Here is a 13,862-nt window from a genome sequence, read left to right as displayed (position 1 = left end):
TCCTTCCGGCCGGGCTCACTCTGTTTCGTCGGTCTTGTTCGACGCCGGTAGTGGCTCCACTGTCCTGTTTGAACCTTCCTCTACGACTTCTCTTCCATGGAGGCTTGAGGCTTGCTCTCCTCTACTTCTTTCCCTCTTTTTCTTTGTTTTCTTCTGACACCATGTAAGGTATTCTCGTCTGAGGTAAGGCTTAGTTGTGACTAGCACAAAGGACAGGTCCACACCGGGTTTGTGTTCCAGAGCAAGAGCCCGTTTATTCTGCAATCACTGCCTTTTATCTTGAAGGTCACTTGACCTCAGTCACGAGGCTCATGCACGAGTTTCTGTTACATTGATTGCAAAGACATCACAGACATCACAAGTAGCATCTGGTTTAAGACCGATCATTCTGAGAGTTCCCTTGATACAGCAATGATTGTCAGGAGACTTTCAGCACTAGAACAATGAACCTTCTCAGCACAGTAGCTGATGGATAAATAATGCAAAGTTTTAACAAATGGCTGTTTTAACTCTTTTAAAAGGAACTTTTAGATCCTAAAAAAGTACGACATTGAGATTGCACATTTCAGAGTGGAAAGGACCCTGTGGCATATCCCTGCAGACAATAAATATCTCCTACAACACTGACCCATATGGCTGGTCACTTGTGGCTTCACACCAGTCGAAGATTGAAGAGATGGAAAGCCTTTGGGTTCTGGGTTATCTGTCAATGTTGATCAGAACACCTATCGCCCAATAATGTGTGTCAATCGATCACACCCTTGGTCATTGGGAAGCCTGTGGACCTGGCAAAGATGCAGACCCTCTCTGCCTACTGGACTCTAGCAGAAGGAGCATAGTTTATTAGCAGAAGTGAAAAAATCCCATCTACATTCAATTACAAGATATACAAACAAACAGAACGCATTTATATGAAGAAATGCGGTGTATCTCAGCATGGAAAGAACATCGTACTGCAAATAATCCACTTTGAAACGTCGATTGTTGTTAATCCTTATAACTAAGGATTTACTTATAACTTATAAACTCTGATCTTGTATGTGGATATGTGTGTTTGTTTGTGTGTGATCACATCTTCTCGAAAAAACGACACGCTAATGGTAAAATGTTTTATCCCTCCTCCTCTCCCCCCTCCTCCTCTCCCCCCTCCTCCTCTCCCCCCTCCTCTCCCCCTCCTCCTCCTCCTCCTCTCCCCCCCTTATTACTCTCCCCCTCCTCCTCCTCCTCTCCCCCTCCTCCTCCTCCTCTTCCCTCTCCTCCCCTTCTCCTTTCCCACCCCTCCTCAACCTCTCCCCCCTCCTCCTCTCCCCCCCTCCTCTCCCCCTCCTCCTCCCCCTCCTTGCCCCCTTCTCCTCCTCCTCTCCCCCCTCATCTCCCCTCCTCTCCCCCTCTCTCTCCCCCCTTCTCTCGCCCCCCCCCCCCCTTTACCCTCCCCCGGCCTCTCCTCTCTCTCCCCCCCCTTGCCCCCCTTCTCTCTCCCCCCTCTCTCTCGCTCTCTCTCTCTCTCTTTGTCACTGCCGCTCTCTCTGTCTCTGCCCCTCTCTCTGTCTTTGCACTCTTTCTCTGTCTCTGCCCTCTCTCTCTCTGCTGTCTCTGTACCCCCACTTCCCTCTCCAGACCTGCCTGTGAGTTGGGGGCTATGCGTGAGTGGATAGGGTGGGGATGGGGTAAAAGGAGCGAATGAATAATATGAATATAATATCAAGGGGGGTGGTTAGTGTGTGTGATGCCGCAGGCCGCCTCCCCACCTCAACCGCGCGTTGCGGGGACAGGACCCAACGGGTCCCCCTTGGTCTAGCTACATATAAAATCAAAGAGTGTAGCTGCATTGTCAAAGTTTAATAAATATTCTCAATATTTCCCATCTAGACTAGACTTTGCAGTACGCTCTTCATTTCTTCTTTCCCAGCTGAGATACGAAGCAAAAATTAAGCTGCATTTCTCAATATAAATGTCTCTGCCGGTTTGTATATCTTGTAATCAAAGGTATATGGGGGGTTTTTCACCTGCTTATAAACTATGTTCCTTTTACCCAAATCTCACACTGACTCAGAGGTACAAAGGCTATCTTGTGGATCACGATTGACGATGAAGAAGTTATATGGACGGTCTATTAAATAGCCATCAAACAATTAGAAAGTATCACAAAATTCCAATTTCAAACCCAAATTACACAGCCTGACCTCTTTTCCTTCGCAAATTGTTGTTCAAGTGACCAGGAGGCAGCGTGAGTCATTATGAGTACTTATTAGTACTTATGCCTCAGGATGCTTAAACATACTTCAGTTTATTCTAATTGCTGTGACCTGTGCGTCAGGACTAAATGAATCCATTTTGTTGTTTATAGGTCCGCATCAACAGCAAAGGCCTTGTTTATTCTGTCATTCTTCTCTTAGGATCTGTGGCACTCACGGTAAGTAGGCTATATTTCACTCATGCATATGATCCCCGACATTGGAATTCTCTCACCAAATCCATGGTGTAAAGTGAGTGTGGGCTGATATTTTTGAGACCCAAATTAATCCATGGACAGTAGTAGTGGCAATATATTGGCCTCAGGCATTGAAATGGCAGGTGAAGGGCAATTTAGTTCAATCTTGCGAACATCACGGCTTAAAGAAAATATTCATCCATTGAATACGTGGGTCAGTTGGTGAAGGAAGCTCCCATGCAATTGAACTATTCAGACCTTCAGTCTGAAGAAGGGTCCTGATCTTAAACGTCACCTTGTCTGAGTTAAATTTAATTTGCCAATCCTTGCCCCACCTTCTCAACTGATCTAGATCCTGTTGTAAACTCAGATATACTTCCTCGTTGACCAAGATACCACCAACTGGTATCCTCTGCAAATTTACTAACAATGTTAACTACACCCAAATCGTCAATGTAAATAACGAATACCAATGAATCCAGTCTGCCTGCCCACTGGTCACAACCTTCCACAGAAAATAATCTCCATCATTACCCTTAGGCTCCTTTCATCAAGCCAATTTTGAACCCAATTGGGAAGCTTGCCTTGGATTCCATGCAATGGAACCTTCCAGTCTAGCCTGGCCTTGCTAAAGTCCATATAGTCAACATCCACTACTCTACCCTCATCAATCCTCTTGGTGACCTCTTCAAAAAAAACTCTTGTCAGAATTGTAAGATAATATTTCCAACATACATAGAAACATAGAAATTAGGTGCAGGAGTAGGCCATTCGGCCCTTCGAGCCTGCACCGCCATTCAATATGATCATGGCTGATCATCCAACTCAGTATCCCGTACCTGCCTTCTCTCCATACCCTCTGATCCCCTTAGCCACAAGGGCCACATCTAACTCCCTCTTAAATATAGCCAATGAACTGGCCTCGACTACCCTCTGTGGCAGAGAGTTCCAGAGATTCACCACTCTCTGTGTGAAAAAAGTTCTTCTCATCTCGGTTTTAAAGGATTTCCCCCTTATCCTTAAGCTGTGACCCCTTGTCCTGGACTTCCCCAACATCGGGAGCAATCTTCCTGCATCTAGCCTGTCCAACCCCTTAAGAATTTTGTAAGTTTCTATAAGATCCCCTCTCAATCTCCTAAATTCTAGAGAGTATAAACCAAGTCTATCCAGTCTTTCTTCATAAGACAGTCCTGACATCCCAGGAATCAGTCTGGTGAACCTTCTCTGCACTCCCTCTATGGCAATAATGTCCTTCCTCAGATACAAACCCACGCTAACCAAATAATCATCCTGCCATTACTTTCCAAATTCTCCACAGCACCGCCCTTCCAACCCCACCCACTCAAACGTCCCACCACTGTGTAGACAGAGTATTCTCAAGGAGAAATAGACATGCTTTCATCTGTATTGATATTCCTGTCAGTATATACTAGAACCTTTTTTCTGCTTTGGAAATATCCATGTATTTGAGAGGTTAATGAACTGAAATATCCAATTCTCTTTCTTTTTTGATTGCTTATTTATTTTCCCTGTGAGGTGTATGTTATGTGTGCAGCATTTGGCCTGTTCGTATGTGAGCACAACAATTCTGTAAGATATATATCTTTTACCAAACATAGATCCAATCACCTGATACATCTAGACCTTCTTGTAGGAATTGAGCAAAATCTATAGACTTAACACATAAACTTATCTTGTGCTTAAAAGTCAGGTTCAAAATGACATTGTAAGATTAGTGTTCTTCAGGTGTACTCACTATATTAAGAGCTGTACGCATCGTTAATGGCTATTCACCGGTCCAAGAGCTTCAATCTGAGGTTTCAGTTTCTGTACTGCATTTTAATAACCTATATACTAGATTATTTTGTTCAACATAAGTTGTTTACCATTGAATGCTGGATTTAATGATGTGCCTTTCTTCTATTAAACACTCTGATGTATCCCCTCGGATTTCATTGACAAGAATCTGCTGAGACCTGTCTCTGTAGTTTATTTTGAGTTTAGTTTTGTTTTGCACATTTCATTTCGTTTTGTACATTTCATTAAAAAAAGATTCAAAGTGCTGAAGTAACTCAGTTGGTCTGACAGCATCGTTGGAGAACATGGATGGGCAACGTTTTGGGTTGGGACTCTTCTTCAAACTGATTGTAATAGGGAGGAGAAAGCTGGGGGCAAGACAAAGTCTGCCAAGTGATAGGCAGACAAAAAAATGTGAGACAAGGAGAGAAGAGGTATGAATATGAAGCCAAAGGAAGGAATACAGGTGGAAGTGGACAGAGGGGAAAGGAAAATGGAAACAAATAGTGGGCGTACAGGTGAGGCACAGGGAACAGATGGGAGGAAAGGTGCGAGATGAAAAGGAGGTGAGGATTGTTTATAGGTTAGTTACTTAAAATTGGATAATTGAATGTTTACATCGTTGACTAAATCACTTCATAGCTCTGCCAGTTATATTTTCAAACCAACTTTATTTATTAAGAAACAACTAAAGTAAAATCTGTCGATGGATCTTATCAGTTTATGAAATGCATAGGTTAGGGTAGTTATGAAGCAGGCTCTAACAGATTTACGCTCAATGAAAGATTAAATTAAACATCACCATGTGCCTCATCTCTGCCCTTTTCAATGTACCACACAGACCCCCTATTAGATGTAATACACTGGCACAAAGGGCCAAACAGCCTCCCGGGATGTAAATTTTCTCTGATTCTCAGGACAAACACCAGAAAGATGAAGAGACATAATTGCAAAGGTTTCTGTGGACTGGCAGGTTGCTATGCATATTCTACTTGCTCATCAAACTCCTCTTTCCAACAAAACTCTGAATGAAAGAAAGTTGGTTGGAGGACACCCTCACCAGAGGACTTTGTCAATGGATGGGAAATCATTTTGACGGCGTAACATGACATTCCCAGATCCATCTTAACAACATCTCTGGAAATGCCCTTACTCTAGTGCACTGGGCAACATTCAGAGTTGAGAAAAAATCATTTCCTGTATCAAGTTCATTCTCCGGTTGGCTGAGCTTTGCTTGCACATCTGTTGTGCTGCTGCAAGCAAGTATTTCATTTGTTCCATTTTGGGACATATATAGGTAGGTAGGGGGCGCTGCAGTGGCAGCAGCATGTCAGCAGCGCGTTAGTTTTTTCAACTTTTTTTTTTTTTTTTGTATGTTTTAAAGTATGTTTTTGATGTTTCTCGGTGTGTTTTGTGTGGGGGGGGTAAGGGGGAAACCGTTTCGGCCGCCTCCTCCACGGAGAGGCGACTTTTTCCAGGTCGCCTCCCCCGTGGCCTAACATCAAGGATCGGCACGGCCTTTCCCGGAGACGCGCCCGGGGCTTCAGCGGCGGGCGCAGCGTGGGCCCTCGTTGTGGAGCGGGTGAGCCCTCGCTGGGGCTCGCTGGAGGGGAGCGCTCCGTTTCGCTGGCCCGGGGCAGCCGGCAGCCTGAAGTCGCGGCCTGCACAGCTCCAGCTGGCGCGGCGTCTACAGCCCGGGATCCCTCGTGGGGGATCCGGGGGAAGAAGAAGCCATCACTGCCGGCCCACGGCCAACTTCTACCGCGGGTCCGGCATGGACTTACCATCACCCCTGGAGGGGAGCTTCGACCACCGGCCCTGCGGTCTACGGTGCTTCTGGCTGCGGCGCGGCGGGAACCTTAAATCTTCGACCGCCGGCCTGCGGCCTACACCAGCCTGAAGCCGCGGTCTCCGGGGGGGAAGAGCCGATCCTGGACTTACCTTGCCTTTGACTTTGTCCCTTACCATCTGGACGCCCGCAGCAATGGCTGCGGAGGGTGGAGGTCCCGACCACGGGGGAAAATGGAGGAGGTCTGGCCAAGCTCTGTGCCTTCCACCACAGTGATGAATGCTGTGGTGGATGTTTGTGTTATATTTTTTATTGTGGTTGTGTGTTCTTTATTATTGTACCGCTGCTGACAACCCAAATTCCACCGACCCTGGCTGTGTGGCAAACAAATTCTATCAATTCTATCAATATCAATTTGACTCTTGAAATTTGCCCAATCTTTTGAGCAGCTGGTTTTAACCATGCACCCTCTCCCCACAAACCTTGTACTGGATTTACCTCCATCTTCAGCCTAGTGTATTATTAGAAAGCACTATCAAACAATGAGTTCAAAGACATCATTGTCAACTTAGTTTTAGATTTACACTGATTTTATTCCCAATCAAGTCCTGGGGCCTAATTGCTCTGATTCACGAGGAGTAAATTAAGTATGGCGTCAAACAGTAATGCAAAAGGCCTTGTACATATCTTATGTCAAGGTGGTCTAACCCTTCCCTACCTGTGAGCTACTGCTCTACAGATGGTGATAGATGGGATGGAAGGAAGTAAAGAGCCTGTGACAGACTGGTGCTATGTTCACCACTCTCTGCAGCTTCAAGTGGTCAAGAACAGAGCAATTGCCATACCAGACTTTCAAAGAACAATGACTGTCAATGTGTGCATAGCAATTCCCCAAAAACCAACAACTTTCAACAGAGAATCTTGCTTTAAGCAGGAGCTCATTGTTCCAAGGCTAAATATGGATAAAGGCATGTGAACAATCTAAGATTCCCAATGTTTTCATTATCTACTGGGAGCAAGAACATACCATGTGATGTAAAGCCACTAGCTTGTGAAAGGTTGGATAGTTCTGAAGATTTGCACAAATGCTCCTGAAGTCATACAGGAGTTCGGTGTTAGACACAAAATGCTGGAGTAACTCAGCGGGACAGGTAGTATCTCTAGAGAGAAGGAATGGGTGACGTTTCAGGTTGAGACCCTTCTTCAGATTCTAGCATTTTGTGTCTGCCTTCAGTATAACCAGCATCTGCAGTTCCTTCCTACACAGGAGTTCAGTGTCGATCTTTACAAACTCTTTGCTCAGAGTAAACATGAGACTACATGACAAATTTAAGAAGAGTTTAGTTTAGTTTAGTTTAGGGTGGAGATTAGTTTAGAGATATGGCAAGGAAATAGGCCCTGTGGCCCACAGAGTCCACACCAACCATCAATCACACGTTCATAATGATAATAGTATCTATGTTATACAACTTTCTCCTTCACTCCCTGCACACTAGATTTACAGGGCAATTTACAGAGGCCTACAAACTGAGGGATGTGGGAGGAATCCAGAGCACCCAGTAGAAACCCACGCAGTCACAGGAAGAACATGTAAACTCCACACAGACAGCGCCCAGGGTTAGTATTGAACCCGGGTCTCTGGCACTGTGAGGCAGCAACTCTACAGCTGTGCCATTGTGCCACCCTTAAATGCTGGCTTAAATAAGTTATATAGGAAACATGATTTATGGCAACCACTCATTTCACAGCGACTGCCAATGTTCTCCCTCCATTCTGTGAGAAACAAATGAAGGGAAACAAAGATCAACAAGCAGAAATTAATGAAGTAACAGTTGTAAACACAAAGCAGAAAGGATATCCAGGATGCATTTTGCTCTCAGGCAAATTGTACGCCTTGTAGTTTGCTGCTTATTATGTCTGCTGTGTAGGTCAGGGTTATGTTCTGATAGCAAAGACCCAGATTAGTATTGGTTTTAAATAGCAAGGATATTTTTCAGTACCGAGGGATTTGTTAAAGGCAATGGTTAATACAGATTTCAGATATTTCACTGTTAGCTAAATTAACACAGTGGCAATACAACTCTCTCTAGAAATGTGAATTTACCCCTTTTGGACTGAGCCAAATTATATGCTGTCTATAGTCCAATTAAATCACATTTCACGGAATGAAATGAGCTAAAACTACATTAGATAGAGGTTTACATCATATGAAAGTGATGTCGTCCAATCCAAAACGAGGGTCTTGAATCTGATCGAAGCAAATGATCAGAATGAGAAGAGCAGGTTGGTTGTTGTTGATCAGGAAGATATGAATATGGATGAACAAGAAATAACGCATTACAGGTCTATCACTGATTTTCCAGCACCCTGAGCCAAAGCCTTTCTGGATTATTCATTTCAGTCTATAAGAATTGAGCATATCATTTCCTCCACCTTGACACTCAACACTTCATGCTTTTGTCCTCAGCCCTTGCTCTACCTCCTGCACATTCATAACTGTGTGGCCAAGTACAGTGCCAGTCAGGAAGTCCATAAGCCAGATGCAATTAGGGGCCCCAAGGAGTTTTTACAGGGATTTAGCAGTTTTAGGCCAGACCCACAGAGGTCTGGGCCTCTAAGAGGAGTCCAACGGTACTGGAACGGTCTGCCTTGGCCACCAGGGGGCCCAGATACCGACCCGTAAAGACGACCGCAGAAGTCGGCTGTGGGAATGAATCTGCCAACTCTGGCTGGGCCAGAATTTTGCAGGGTGATATTTGACCTGCCTATCGGTACGGAAGTCCTGAAGATGTCGAGATCGGCCGTCTCACCCAGCCTAGGCACCACATTTTCAGGGGGACGTCTGGGGACGGGCAGGATTTCAAGTCCAGATTAAAGGAGGTGCCAGACCACCAGTTGCCGAAAAATTGCCGGCCTGTATTTGCAAATAAATATATACGTTACGTACACAAACCCAACTACAATATTGATCTGGAAATGACTGAAAGGAGAATATAAAGACAGTATTGAGAAGAGAAATGAATCTGAGGATTTAAACCATTTTAGAACCACAACAAAGGATAACTAAGAAATTTACCAAAAAAAGATGCAAAGTGCAATAATGAACTATTCGAATGAGGGAGAGTAGTTTAGTTTAGAGATAATACATGGAAACAGGCCGCACGATCCTCAAGACCATGCTGAGCATTTAACACCCTTTTACACTAGTTCTATGTTATATCATTTTCTCATCCACTCCCTGCACACTGGGGGCAAATTACAGACCCCAATTAACCTGCAAACCCACACGTCTTTAGGATGTGGAAGGAAACTCTCGGGGGAAGCCCACCTGATTATGGCAAGAACACACAAACTCCATACAGACAGTACCCAAGGTTAGGGTGGACCCAGGTCTCTGGGGTTGTGAGGCTGCAGCTGTTATAGCTGCGCCACTGTGCTGTTGTGAATATGTGGCAGCACCTCAGGGGAAGGGGGTGTGAAGTGGTGATTAGTTCAGGAGTCTGGTGGCAGTGAGGAAGTGTTTGAGTCCGGACATCTGAGCTTTTAAGCCCCCGTATCATCTCCCAGAAGGTCGAAAAGGGAATGACATCCTTGACAATATTTACAGCCTTCCTGATGCAACGTACCGTGAAGATGGGCTGGAAGGAAAGAAGTGAAGAGCCTGCGATGGACTGGGCTGTGCTCACCTCTCCACAGGTTCAGGCGATGAAGGGAAGAGCAGTTGTCACATTAGGCTGGGATGCATCCCGTCAAAATACCTTCTATAGCTCATTGGTAGAAGTTCGAGAGAATCCTTGTGAAAATGCAGAAACTTCTCAGTTGCCCGAGAAAGTAAATACACTGATGCACTTTGTTGATCACCACATCAGTGTAGACTGACTAGGTCAGGTTGCTGATGGTGTGGAAGCCTATGAATCTGGAGCTGAATACCATTTCCACCGCAGTTCCTTCGACATGGATAGGGTTGTGCTCACCCCCACTCTGTGTCCTTAAGTCTACTCTTTCATCTTGCTGATGTTAAGGGCTAGGTTGTCTCACACAAGGGTTCCCCATCTCTTCGCTGTATTCTTTCTCATCATTGCTGTTAATTTGTCCGACCAACATTGTTATCATCGGCGAACTTAAAGATTGAATTGGCACTGTATTTGGCCACACAGTCATGAGTGTACAGGAGGTAGAGCAGGGGACTGAGCACAAAAGCCTGAGGAACACCAATGTTGAGTGTCAAGGTGGAGGAAATTATATGCTCAATTCTAATAGACTGGAGTCTGGAAGTCCAGAAGCCAGATGCAATTAGGGGCCTCAAGGAGTTTAGAAATATTGAGAGGGATTTAGCAGTTTTCCCTGAAGCATAGATTGACCCTATGGAGTTATACAAAATCATGAGAGACATGGATAAGGTGAATGATCACAATCTATTTCCCAGAGTGGAGGAACAAGAGGGTACAGGTTTCATGTAAGATGGGAAAGACCTGAGAAGCAATTTCTTAATGCAGAGGGTGGTGTGTACATGGAATGAGTTGCCAGAGGAAGCTTTAGAGCTGGGTACAATGGCAACATTTAGAAGACATTTAGACAGGTACATGAATGGGAAAGGTTTCCAGGGCTATGGACCAAATGCAGGTAAATGGGACCAGCTCAGCTATAAAACCTGTTCAGCATCGATATGATGGGCTGAAGGGCCTGTTTCCATGTTGAATGTCTCTATGACTCTGGATAAGGCCAAACTGAATGGGAAGAGGAAACGCTGACAGGTAAATGCGGAATAATGCAAGATCATGCACGTCAGTGCACAAAACAGTGAAACCGGACTCGTAAATGGTGACACAATGGAAAATGTTGATGTTCAAAGAGACCTAGGCATGCTTGTACACATGTCACCAAATACTAGCGTGTAAGTACACCAGGCTATTAGGATGGCATATGATCTGCCGGTCATTATTGTGGGAGATTTTGAGAACAGGAGTAAAGATTTCTATATGCAACCATATGTGGGCCTTGTCAACAGCACATGGAGTGTCATGTAGCTGATGTCCAGAAGGCATAGAGGAGACGGAACAAAGATATATCAGATATTATTGTCGGGATAACGGGTTTACCAGTAGAGGAGTAGTTGTAGAGACTCAAACTGTATTTTCAACTGTTTAGATAAAAAGAGGTCATCACATTGAAACAAACTTCCTACAGTTCACGACAAACTGGATGCAGGGAGGATGTGTAGGAAGGAACTGCAGATGCTGGTATAAACCGAAGATAGACTCAAAAAGCTGGAGTAACTCAGCGAGACAGGAGGCATCTCTGGTCTGAAGGGTCTCATCCTGAAAAGTCACCCATTCCTTCCCTCCTGAGATGCTGCCTGTCCTGCTGAGTTACTCCAGCATTTTGTGTCTTATCTACAGGAAGGATGGTTTCCCTGACTAAGACAATTATAACCAGTGGTCACCATATCAGAACAAGGGGATAACAAACTTCTTCACTCAAATGGTGGTGATCATTGGGAAATCTCTAGGATGTCCATTCAATACAGAGTTGGGTAGATTTTCAGGATATGAAAGGTTGTAGGACTAATGCAAGAAAATGGAGCTGAGGTGGAAAATCAGAAATGATCGCACTGACTGGTGGTGGAGCAGGCATGAAGACCAGGAGGCTTGCTCCTGCTCCTAACCCTCATGTTCTTAATCAGTTTGCACACAGAATCATCGGCTAAAATGTGACGTTTGCTTTTCACTGCACTGATCCCAAGGAAAGGCACCAGCCTTTATTGGAACCCTCCCCAAGGCAGCATCAGAACAGCTGCAAGCAAGAATGCCCTGGGCTCGATGGAAAACATAGGGGCGGGCAATCATCATTTGGTACAGACGCTCTGCACCCTGGTGATAATTCACCTTGTGATGCGACTGGCCCTTTGCCAGTGGGAGACAATAGATTCAGCATCCAGGGGCCAAGAGATTACAGTGCTGTTGTAAAATGTGTTAAAGGGCTGGAATCAGTGTTGGTGCAAACAAGGTTAGGATTTCCATTGCCCTGAGCATTGAATAGCGAGGCTGCCAGTTGCCACACACAAAACATTAATATCATATGCATAGGAAGGAACTGCAGATGCTGGTTTAAATCGAAGATAGACACAAAATGCTGGACTAACTCTTTGCGGGACAGGCAGCATCTCTGGAGAGAAGGAATGGGTGATATTCCGTCTGAAGAAGGGTCTCGATCCGAAACATCACCCATTCCTTCTCTCCAGAGATGCTGCCTGTCCCGCTGAGTTATTCCAGCGTTTTGTATCTAATATCATATGCATGTCCCTTAATCATTTTTTAACCAATTCCTGTTTCTGGTTAATATGTCAGAGCTTAACAACAGTCATAGTCTCCAATTTACGGCAAAAAATATAGAAAATGCACAGAGCCTGTCATCATTTCTGTCATTTACCCAGGTCAATATCCCAGTGGAGGCAATTTCATCGGAAATTTTTTTCTAAGTGATCAAAGCTGGGTAGACTCATAATCTCTGAAGAATTTTCAAATGAAAAATGGGTGCTAATAGGTGCACTTTCCATAGTTTCATGTTTCATCACATTATGCTTCATTTTCATGTTTTAACTTTGATCGCTGTGAAGACTAAATGGCATGATAGAAAATATTGTTTGATTTGAGATCTTCAAAACTACCAGCTAAGTATATGCTGAAAGTTGATGGCTTATTTAGGTGTTCCAAGATGGCAGTACATATTTCTGCTGTAGTAACACAAACTATTTGTGATTCCAGGTGGCTGGTATTCATGTGAATGGATGGAAATTGGATAAAAAGCTGGGTATTTATGTGCTGGTCCTCTACGCTTTTTTCTTGTGCTTCTCAATCATGATCGAATTCAATGTCTTTACTTTTGTTAACTTGCCTATGTGCAAAGTCAGCATTTAAGCATATCTGAGCGCCACAGGATGCCATCAAAAAAGAACTGTCGTAAGCTGCTCTTGGACCTTTCTTTGGTATATAAAGAATGTTTTCTTTTGGCTATTTTGAAAGTTAAAGCAGCTTTTAACACAGAGCCAGAACTATTATTTGACAAGAAGACTGCTAACTGATTATTGTACACTGAAGTCGCACAAGGAGCTCTCACTCCCTCCGATGGAGCTTCTACAAATTACGCCCATGATTTAGCAACGTGACTGCAACAACTGGATCTCCTGTATGTTTTACAGCCTGTTTGTGCACATTAGTGCAAAATTATAATGTGTTAAACAGCAAGAGTGCTACATATCAGTCTTTTAGTTCATGGGACTTCACCACATATACTATATGTGGGAAGCAATTTGTTAGGCAGTCTTTTCTGACCTAATTTTACGTAGGGCCACGATACATGTTGAAGCCAACGTCTGTTTATGTTCAGAAACTTAAAAGAGTATATATTGGAATTGTGTGCATATGAACAAGATAATTTGTATATTCAGTCAATGTAGCTTAAATAATGAATGAAATGCTAAACTTGTACATTTTAATAGGAAAGTATATATGCTGACTTTATGTTTGAACTTTGATTCATAGTATTTTGATACTATGCTATAGAAACAGTGGCCTCCACAATGTTTGGGACAAAGACCCATCATTTATTTATTTGCCTCTGTAATCCAGAATTTGAGATTTGTAATAGAAAAAAATTACACGTGGTTAAAGTACACATTGTCAGCTTTTAATTAAGGCCATTTTTATACATTTTGGTATCACCATGTAGAAATTACAGCAGTGTTTATACATAATCTCCCCATTTCAGGGCACCATAATGTTTGGGACACAGCAACGTCATGTAAATGAAAGTAGTCATGTTTAGTATTTTGTTGCATATCCTTTG

The 13,862-nt window shown here is 43.9% G+C and overlaps 1 protein-coding gene across 2 annotated transcripts in view; it reads left to right on the top strand.

The window, feature by feature from the left end:
• slc24a4 (solute carrier family 24 member 4) overlaps positions 1-13,624 on the top strand; it is a 234,354-nt gene extending 220,730 nt beyond the window's left edge. For both annotated transcript variants that reach the window (XM_033027758.1, XM_033027757.1), the window contains exons 15-16: positions 2,348-2,413; positions 12,782-13,624. In XM_033027758.1, coding sequence (XP_032883649.1) covers positions 2,348-2,413; positions 12,782-12,934 — 219 coding nt within the window. In that variant the 3' untranslated portion in view covers positions 12,935-13,624. The remainder of the gene's footprint in view (positions 1-2,347; positions 2,414-12,781) is intronic.
• The last annotated feature ends 238 nt before the right edge of the window (positions 13,625-13,862 follow it).

Source organism: Amblyraja radiata, chromosome 9, assembly GCF_010909765.2.
Source record: "Amblyraja radiata isolate CabotCenter1 chromosome 9, sAmbRad1.1.pri, whole genome shotgun sequence".
NCBI lineage: Eukaryota > Metazoa > Chordata > Chondrichthyes > Rajiformes > Rajidae > Amblyraja > Amblyraja radiata.
This window is presented reverse-complemented; position numbering and strand designations above follow the sequence as displayed.